At 51.0% G+C, this 10,451-nt stretch overlaps 1 protein-coding gene and 1 pseudogene across 1 annotated transcript; one reads left to right on the top strand and one right to left on the bottom strand.

Annotated features, from left to right (window-relative positions):
* Window positions 1-3,317: 3,317 nt before the first annotated feature.
* LOC146188665 (uncharacterized) lies at window positions 3,318-4,019 on the bottom strand. The gene has a single exon (XM_084605101.1). It carries the CDS (start codon window positions 4,017-4,019, stop codon window positions 3,318-3,320), a length of 702 nt encoding a protein of 233 aa, XP_084461227.1.
* Window positions 4,020-5,288: 1,269 nt separating this feature from the next.
* LOC146188664 (uncharacterized) lies at window positions 5,289-6,049 on the top strand (annotated as a pseudogene).
* Window positions 6,050-10,451: the final 4,402 nt, after the last annotated feature.

Here is a 10,451-nt window from a genome sequence, read left to right as displayed (position 1 = left end):
TATTTGAATACAGAATCAGACAAAATTTACGCTGTCGACTTCAAACCTTCTTTGTCGCAACGTGGAGTTCGCGCATGCGCTCAAAGCTTGGCACAGGGTCGCTTGATACAATAATGCACGCCAATCATACTGCCGGAAAAAACGTCGTATGATGAAGCCGAACTATACTCCGTTTCAAACATCAAGTGCAACGCTGTCAAAGCTAACGCTCCTTTTTTGAGCAGTTTGCATCCGCAACACAGAGAAGTGCGTTGCATGTGGTAAGCGTAAAATAACAAATAGTTTGCCGGCGGATTCGTGAATAATACATTTGTCACCAGTGTGACAAAATACGCTCATATTGCGAGAAAATCGATCGAAATCTATGATTTTGTATTTTGCGTTGGTCGTCTTTTTTCCATTTCACGTTTTCGCTGATCCCACAACTCTGCAGTGTTTACTCTTTCGGCTCCCTTTTACTTTTGAGAAATGGTATTCAGCACAGTGGCCTCGGCCACCTCTCCTGTACGCATTTCCTTGAAAGTTCGTACATCCAGGCTGCCAAGGCACGCCAAATAAGGAATTGCAAATGTGTACTCCCGTACCAGGATCCCTTTTTCGTACTGAGTGCTCCGAGCGAGGACACCGGAGTATCTCCCCATACCGTTGCCAAAATCAAGGCGCAGAGTCTGCATGGGCGTTTGGCGTTTGCAAAGAAAAGACTGTTGCGAGTTCGCAGGGTCGCAGCGGAGAACCAGAGCAAGATGACCAGCGTGGCAGGCTTCTCATTCTGAACAGCCCGTGCTGTGCTTGCGCTCCGAGCACGCGCTGTACATCTTTATTTTCCTCTAACACGGGCTGGTAACGCTGTTCTCAGCTCCTCCGCTTTATGGCGTCAGCGGGCGCTATAGGGCTCCCCGCCTAGACGGAACGGCGAAATGTACGCGCCGACGGGGGGGGGGGGGGAGATTGGGGTGCCACGGCGGCAAGCAGGTCTGCAGATAAGCCCGGAACATGAGGGGAGCTCATGGGGAGGTGTCTCGAGGTACGCGGGTTTGAGGAGATCTAGACAGACGACCTCTTCGCGACCATCCAGCAGGATTGTCGCTGACTTTGTTGTCCTGTTGAGGACGCGGTACGGTCTGTCGTATGAGGGGGTAAGAGGCGCCTTTACAGCGTCTCGCCTGAGAAACACATGAGTCGAGCAAGCAAGGTCTGGGTGCACGAAGGCTTGACGGGCAGATGAGCGAGGTGGCACTGGGCGCAGACGCTCAAGAGAGTCTTGTAGGCGATGAAGGTATTGTAGGGACTGGGACGAGGGAGCCGAAGGTACGAACAAGTCTCCGGGAAGCCGCAGGGAGGTACCGAAAACGAGTTCGGCCGCCGAACAGCCAAGGTCACGACGCAGGACGGCACGTAGGCCTAGGAGCACCATAGGAAGGGGGTCGACCTAGTGCTCGCGATACAGGCGCGCAGTGATGGTAGCCTTGAGCTGGCGATGGAGCCGCTCGACCATGCCGTTGGCACAGGGATGATATGGTGTTATGATGTGGTGCGGCAATGTTTAGTGCCGAGTAACCATGTGAGCGAAGTGAAGAGGGCACAATCGAACTGGCGGCCGCGATCCGTGGTTACAATGGCGGGGCAGCCGAAGCGGGAAACCCACGCTGAAACGAAAGTTCTGGCAACTGTTTGCGCAGTAATGTCCGGAATTGGCACGGCTTCGGGCCAACGGGGGAAGCGGTCAACCATCGTAAGAATATACTTGTAAACCTGAGAGGAGGGAAGAGGTCCAACCAGGTCAAGATGAATATGGTCAAATCGCGATCCAGGCGGCAAGAAAGACTAAAAGGGAGTCTTGGTATGGAGTGTCACTTTGGCGGACTGGCAAGCAAAGCACGAGCGGGCCTATTAGCGAACGTCGGTGTTAATGTTCGGCCAGGCGTACCGCTGGGTAACGAGGAGCTGCGTGGCTCGAATGCTAGGATGGCAGATGTCGCGTAGGGAATGGAAAATGGCACGACGAAAGGCCTCCGGAATGAACGGTCGTGGTAGAGCCGATGATATGTCGCATCAGAGCAATCCGGGTACAAACGGATGAGGCACGAGATGCAGACGGAGGGCTCGGGGGTGGGCACGCAGGGCGTGCAGCGCAGGGTCTTCCAGCTGCGCCCGGGCCAGAGATTACCAGTCCACAGCAGGTGAGGACACGCCGATGGTGGTAATGCGTGAAAGTGCGTCAGCTGCCTCGTTGTCGGGGCCTTTGTTATGTCAAATATCTGTTGTAAACTCCGATATGTAGGCCAGCTGACGAAGTTCACGGGCGACGTACTTCGAAGAGTTCGTACGGAACACATACGCAAGAGGCTTATGGTCCGTGGGAACGTAAAATGGCTGCCCCTCCAAGACGTGGCGATAGTGCTGGATGGTGGAGTAGATGGCAAGTGGCTCACGGCCAAATAAGCTGTAGTGAGTCTCGGCAGGCTGGAGCTTGCTAGAAAACAAACCCAGTGGGTGCCACTCGGAGTCTATCTTCTGCTATAGAACCGCACCAATGGCCACGCCAGAAGCGTCCACCATGACGCGAGTGGGCGCGGAAGTCCTAGGGTGGATGAAGAGGACTGAATCAGTGAGGGATTGCTTTGCAGCTGTGAAAGCAGCCTGAACGTGGGGAGGCCAGGAAATCGCGGAGGACGAGGACTTGGTGGTGCGATAAGGTCAGTCAGGGGGTGAAGAAGCTAGGCGCAGGGCGGAATAAAGCGCCGTGAAACATTCACTAGGCCCAGGAACTCACGACGCTTCCGTAGGGTAGTGGGTGCTGGAAAGTCCTCAACAGCCTGGACGTGAGAAGGCAATGAATGAATTCCCACCGCCGAGATGTGGTGGCCCAAGAACTTGAGCTCAGAAGAGCCGGAAACAATTCTGGGCATTGACGACCAAGCCAAAATCTTGGAGGCATTGAAAGGGTTCCCGCAGGTGACGCTCGTCATTCTGTGGAAAACGACTCGCGAAGAGGATGTTGTCGATGTAGACAAATAGCGCCGGGAGTCCACGCGTCAATTCAGCAATGAATCTTTGCAAAGTTTAGCTGCGTTGAGTAGCCCAAATGGCATGCGCACGTACTCAAACAGTCCGAAGGGTGTAGTGATGGCCGTCTTCGGAATACCGGCCGGCTCAACAGGGATTTGGTGCTGCGCCTTGACAAGGTGCACTTTACTAAAGATCTTGTAGCTTTCCAGATTTACACTGAAGTCTTGGATGTGTGGAAGGAGATAGCTGTAGTCGACCTTGTGAGCGTTGAGAGCCCGGTAGTCGCCGCACGGACGCCAGTCACCCAGTTATTTCTTGGGCACCAGATGGAGTGATGAGGCCCAAGTGCTGGATGAAGGGCGAATAATACCCAGCTGGAGCATGTGGCCTAATTCCCGTTTTGTAATAGCCAGACGCTCACCGAAGAGGCGGCGCGGACGAGCTGCGCCAGTTGGACCATGCGTGTCAATGTGGTGGGTTATACCGTGCTTGGGTGACTGATGGAGATTACAAGGCCTCGTGACATCGCGAAAGTCTGCGAGGACTTGGGCGTACTGGCATGATGGAATCATAGTTCGGATACCAGTGGAGGCGACAGCCGATATAACGCCAGTGATGGAAAGGCGCGTCTTGCTGTCGATGATAAGATGGCGACGCATACTGACGTCCAGATCAAAATGCGTCAGGAAGTTGGATCCAAGGATGAGTTGGTGTACATCAGAGACAATAAAGACGCATTGAAATGTCCGCCGCAGGCCAATGTCCAGAGTGAGGGATCGGAGGCCATACGTTGCGATGTAGATTGAGTTGGCCGCACAGAGAATAGGCCCATGTGACTTGGAAGCACGGTCGGCCTTGGAGGACGGCAGTACCCTTACTTTGGCACCAGTATCGACGAGCAAGCGCATGCCAGAGATGCAGTCCATGACGACGAAAAGGCAGCCAGGTTGAAGAGCGAGGTCACACGCTGCCGTCAGAGATCTCGCTCCGCGTTTGCCGACCAGTTGCATGGTGGAGTGCACTGGCGGGCGCGGTGCTGGAAAGTTCGGTGATACCAGCAGAGACGCGGACTGCGAGGAGTGGACAAGTGCGGACCGCTCGGCGAAGACGAACGGCGGCGAGGTGTTGAGGAGAAACCGTGCTGGGCATGAGAGGACGTCCGAAGGGCATCGATAGCAGCGGCCAGCTGATCGATCCGGGCCTCTAACCGTGAAATGACGGAGGTCTTCGGTGGAGAAGAGAGGGCAGCGACGGAATGAGACGTCGCGTCGTGACTCGATCAGCGAGCTTGGCGAGGCGGTCAAGGTCAAGTCCCCCGCAGAAGCCAAGATAAGGCGGGTGGACTGCGGCAATCATTAAAGGAAGAACTGCGTCAACAGCGCGCCATTCGAGTCGGCGTTGCTTTCGCCCAGGAGCTGCCGCATGCTAGTAAGTAGCTAGGAGGGACGGCGGTCTCCAAGCTCTTCGTAGGAGAGCAGCTGCTGGAGGCGCTCTTTCTCGGACGCCGTGGTGCGGTCCAGAAAACCCTGCTTCAGTCGCTGGTACGGGGCATCGCCCAAGGGTCCAGCAATAATGTCCGCCACCTTTTAATTCAGGAGACAGGTTGGAAAGTAAATGACGAAACCGAGATGCCTCCGAGGTGATGTGGTGCCGATGGAAGATGGCTTCCGCTTGGGCGGACCAGATCTGCGGACACTTGGGCCAGAATGTTGGTAGGCGGAGCTGTAGAGCTGCGACGTCCCATTGGCGCAAGGTAGCGTCAGGCGGAAGGTCGCCTTTGGGTGGTAGGTTGCTGGGGTCTGTCATTTCGTAGGCCGGAGTCACCACTGCTGCGAATTTTCAGGGTCGCAGCGGAGCACCAGAGCAAGATGACCAGCGTGGCAGGCTTCTCATTCTGAACAGCCCGTGCCGTGCGTGCGCTCCGAGCACGTACTGTACATCTTTATTTTCTTCTAACACGGGCTCGTAAAGCTGATCTCAGCGCCTCCGCTTTATAGCGTCGGCGGGCGGTATAAGACCTCGCGACGTAAATATTTCAAGTTCGCGAACAGTCAAGCATGAGAGCTTCACACTCCATGACATCCGTCTTAAAGTGCACAGTATGTACGCGAAGAATGTCCCAACACTGGATAGTCTGCTAAATGCTGTCAATGAGCACGACGACCTTCCGCATTTCAGAAAACGATGAAACCTCGATCACCACGGGGCAGACGAAATAATCCGTCTGGTAGGACACGACTGTCAAGTCATCTCAGGATAACTTTCTGAAAAGATTGCTAATGGGTTTGGCTGCGCCTTCGGGAAAAGGGGCCCGATTGATCCTTGTGAATACTGGGAGTAGTGCAACCGGAGTCGAGCAAGACGCTGCTGACTTCTGCAGATCAAAAAAGAGGAACCACGCTAACTACCACTCTGATATGAACGGCAACTATTTCGAGAAGTGGTTCACTGCCAAGCTTTTGCCAAACATTTCGGCCAATAGCATTGTCGTCATAGACCGTGCTCCATATCACAGTGTGGTTCTTGAAAAAGCGCTTACCAAGTTTATGAACAAAGCTGATATTCAGATTTGGCTCACCAAGAAAGATGTTCCGTGGTTAAAGGACACTGTGAGGGCAGAATTGCAGGAGCTTTCTAAAAAGGTAAACACAAGCCCCGTTGTGTACCGTATCGACACTCTGGCGGCTGCCCGTGGCCACGAAGTGCTTCCTTTACCACCGTACCACTGCGAGTTCAACCCCATTGAACTTGTTTGGAGCCAGGTGAAGGGATACATCGCAAGTCGCAACAAATGTTTCACTTTGACTCAAGTGAAAAAGCTCCTGCCATACGCACTGGCGTCGGTAAGCCAGAAAAACTGTCAAAACTTTTGTGTTCTTGTGGAAAAGGTTGAGGCTGAAGCATGGCAACGCGATATAATTGTTGATGCTGAAATTGAACTGGTTTTCTTCAACATTGGTGATTCGACCAGCTCCTCTTCTGATGATTCAAGCATCATTTTAATGATGAAGATTTAGGTGGCATCGAGAAACTAGTTTGAAAGAGAGAGAACTCATCGGCATGCTGTGATCCCTTTTTGTGCGTGTGTAGTGGAAAGGTGAAAATATGTGTGCATAGGGGTGTCTGGGATGATAAGTATACCGAGGAAAGAGAGCGGGCTCATTGGTATGCTATGATCACTTTTGCGCGTGTGTAGGTGCAAAGGTTAAAATATGTGGGTGTGCGTGGTGTTGATGAGTCTACCGAGGAAAGAGGGAGGGCTAATGGGCATGCTGTGTTCACTTTTGTGCGTATGTGAGCAGAAAGGTGAAAATATGTGTGCATGTGGGCGTGTGTGTTGAGTCTATCGAGGAAAGAGAGAGGACTCATCAGCATGCTGTGATCACCTTTGTGCATATGTGGGTGGAAAGGTGAAAATATGTGGGTGTGTGTGGTGTTGATGAGTCTACCGAGGAAAGAGGGAGGGCTAACGGGCATGCTGTGTTCACTTTTGTGCGTATGTGAACAGAAAGGTGAAAATATGTGTGCACGTGGGTGCGTGTGTTGAGTCTATCGAGGAAAGAGAGAGGACTCATCAGCATGCTGTGATCACCTTTGTGCGTATGTGGGTGGAAAGGTGAAAATATGTGGGTGTGCGTGGTGTTGATGAGTCTACTGAGGAAAGAGGGAGGGCTAATGGGCATGCTGTGTTCACTTTTGTGCGTATGTGAACAGAAAGGTGAAAATATGTGTGCATGTGGGTGTGTGTGTTGAGTCTATCGAGGAAAGAGAGAGGACTCATCAGCATGCTGTGATCACCTTTGTGCGTATGTGGGTGGAAAGGTGAAAATATGTGGGTGTGCGTGGTGTTGATGAGTCTACCGAGGAAAGAGGGAGGGTTATTGGGCATGCTGTGTTCACTTTTGTGCGTATGTGAGCAGAACGGTGAAAATATGTGTGCATGTGGGTGTGTGTGTTGAGTCTATCGAGGCAAGAGAGAGGATTCATCAGCATGCTGTGATCACCTTTGTGCGTATGTGGGTGGAAAGGTGAAAATATGTGGGTGTGCGTTGTGTTGATGAGTCTACTGAGGAAAGAGGGAGGGCTAATGGGCATGCTGTGTTCACTTTTGTGCGTATGTGAACAGAAAGGTGAAAATATGTGTGCATGTGGGTGTGTGTGTTGAGTCTATCGAGGAAAGAGAGAGGACTCAACAGCATGCTGTGATCACCTTTGTGCGTATGTGGGTGGAAAGGTGAAAATATGTGGGTGTGTGTGGTGTTGATGAGTCTACCGAGGAAAGAGGCTAATGGGCATGCTGTGTTCACTTTTGTGCGTATGTGAACAGAAAGGTGAAAATATGTGTGCATGTGGGTGTGTGTGTTGAGTCTATAGAGGAAAAAGAGAGGACTCATCAGCATGCTGTGATCACCTTTGTGCGTATGTGGGTGGAAAGGTGAAAATATGTGGGTGTGCGTGGTGTTGATGAGTCTACCGAGGAAAGAGGGAGGGCTAATGGGCATGCTGTGTTCACTTTTGTACGTATGTGAGCAGAACGGTGAAAATATGTGTGCATGTGGGTGTGTGTGTTGAGTCTATCGAGGAAAGAGAGAGGACTCATCAGCATGCTGTGATCACCTTTGTGCGTATGGAGGTGGAAAGGTGAAAATATGTGGGTGTGTGTGGTGTTGATGAGTCTACCGAGGAAAGAGGGAGGGCTAATGGGCATGCTGTGTTCACTTTTGTGCGTATGTGAACAGAAAGGTGAAAATATGTGTGCATGTGGGTGTGTGTGGTGAGTCTATCGAGGAAAGAGAGAGGACTCATCAGCATGCTGTGATCACCTTTGTGCGTATGTGAGTGGAAAGGTGAAAATATGTGGGTGTGCGTGGTGTTGATGAGTCTACCGAGGAAAGAGGGAGGGCTAATGGGCATGCTGTGTTCACTTTTGTGCGTATGTGAACAGAAAAGTGAAAATATGTGTGCATGTGGATGTGTGTGTTGAGTCTATCGAGGAAAGAGAGAGGACTCATCAGCATGCTGTGATCACCTTTGTGCGTATGTGGGTGGAAAGGTGAAAATATGTGGGTGTGTGTGGTGTTGATGAGTCTACCGAGGAAAGAGGGAGGGCTATGGGCATGCTGTGTTCACTTTTGTGCGTATGTGAACAGAAAGGTGAAAATATGTGTGCATGTGGGTGTGTGTGTTGAGTCTATCGAGGAACGAGAGAGGACTCATCAGCATGCTGTGATCACCTTTGTGCGTATGTGGGTGGAAAGGTGAAAATATGTGGGTGTGCGTGGTGTTGATGAGTCTACCGAGGAAAGAGGGAGGGCTATTGGGCATGCTGTGTTCACTTTTGTGCGTATGTGAGCAGAACGGTGAAAATATGTGTGCATGTGGGTGTGTGTGTTGAGTCTATTGAGGAAAGAGAGAGGATTCATCAGCATGCTGTGATCACCTTTGTGCGTATGTGGGTGGAAAGGTGAAAATATGTGGGTGTGTGTGGTGTTGATGAGTCTACTGAGGAAAGAGGGAGGGCTATGGGCATGCTGTGTTCACTTTTGTGCGTATGTGAACAGAAAGGTGAAAATATGTGTGCATGTGGGTGTGTGTGTTGAGTCCTATCGAGGAAAGAGAGAGGACTCAACAGCATGCTGTGATCACCTTTGTGCGTATGTGGGTGGAAAGGTGAAAATATGTGGGTGTGTGTGGTGTTGATGAGTCTACCGAGGAAAGAGGCTAATGGGCATGCTGTGTTCACTTTTGTGCGTATGTGAGCAGAACGGTGAAAATATGTGTGCATGTGGGTGTGTGTGTTGAGTCTATCGAGGAAAGAGAGAGGACTCAACAGCATGCTGTGATCACCTTTGTGCGTATGTGGGTGGAAAGGTGAAAATATGTGGGTGTGTGTGGTGTTGATGAGTCTACCGAGGAAAGAGGCTAATGGGCATGCTGTGTTCACTTTTGTGCGTATGTGAGCAGAACGGTGAAAATATGTGTGCATGTGGGTGTGTGTGTTGAGTCTATTGAGGAAAGAGAGAGGATTCATCAGCATGCTGTGATCACCTTTGTGCGTATGTGGGTGGAAAGGTGAAAATATGTGGGTGTGTGTGGTGTTGATGAGTCTACCGAGGAAAGAGGGAGGGCTATGGGCATGCTGTGTTCACTTTTGTGCGTATGTGAACAGAAATGTGAAAATATGTGTGCATGTGGGTGTGTGTGTTGAGTCTATCGAGGAAAGAGAGAGGACTCATCAGCATGCTGTGATCACCTTTGTGCGTATGTGGGTGGAAAGGTGAAAATATGTGGGTGTGCGTGGTGTTGATGAGTCTACCGAGGAAAGAGGGAGGGCTAATGGGCATGCTGGTTCACTTTTGTGCGTATGTGAACAGAAAGGTGAAAATATGTGTGCATGTGGGTGTGTGTGTTGAGTCTATCGAGGAAAGAGAGAGGACTCAACAACATGCTGTGATCACCTTTTTGCGTATGTGGGTGGAAAGGTGAAAATATGTGAGTGTGTGTGGTGTTGATGAGTCTACCGAGGAAAGAGGGAGGGCTAATGGGCATGCTGTGTTCACTTTTGTGCGTATGTGAACAGAAAAGTGAAAATATGTGTGCATGTGGGTGTGTGTGTTGAGTCTATCGAGGAAAGAGAGAGGACTCATCAGCATGCTGTGATCACCTTTGTGCGTATGTGGGTGGAAAGGTGAAAATATGTGGGTGTGTGTGGTGTTGATGAGTCTACCGAGGAAAGAGGGAGGGCTATTGGGCATGCTGTGTTCACTTTTGTGCGTATGTGAGCAGAACGGTGAAAATATGTGTGCATGTGGGTGTGTGTGTTGAGTCTATCGAGGAAAGAGAGAGGACTCAACAGCATGCTGTGATCACCTTTGTGCGTATGTGGGTGGAAAGGTGAAAATATGTGGGTGTGTGTGGTGTTGATGAGTCTACCGAGGAAAGAGGCTAATGGGCATGCTGTGTTCACTTTTGTGCGTATGTGAGCAGAACGGTGAAAATATGTGTGCATGTGGGTGTGTGTGTTGAGTCTATCGAGGAAAGAGAGAGGACTCAACAGCATGCTGTGATCACCTTTGTGCGTATGTGGGTGGAAAGGTGAAAATATGTGGGTGTGTGTGGTGTTGATGAGTCTACCGAGGAAAGAGGCTAATGGGCACGCTGTGTTCACTTTTGTGCGTATGTGAGCAGAACGGTGAAAATATGTGTGCATGTGGGTGTGTGTGTTGAGTCTATTGAGGAAAGAGAGAGGATTCATCAGCATGCTGTGATCACCTTTGTGCGTATGTGGGTGGAAAGGTGAAAATATGTGGGTGTGTGTGGTGTTGATGAGTCTACCGAGGAAAGAGGGAGGGCTATGGGCATGCTGTGTTCACTTTTGTGCGTATGTGAACAGAAAGGTGAAAATATGTGTGCATGTGGGTGTGTGTGTTGAGTCTATCGAG

Source organism: Amblyomma maculatum, chromosome 5 (genome assembly GCF_055883805.1).
Source record: "Amblyomma maculatum isolate TAMU_Amacu chromosome 5, ASM5588380v1, whole genome shotgun sequence".
Classification (NCBI taxonomy): Eukaryota; Metazoa; Arthropoda; class Arachnida; order Ixodida; family Ixodidae; genus Amblyomma; species Amblyomma maculatum.
Note: the sequence above shows the minus strand (reverse complement) of the source record. Positions and strands in the feature narration are given on the sequence as shown.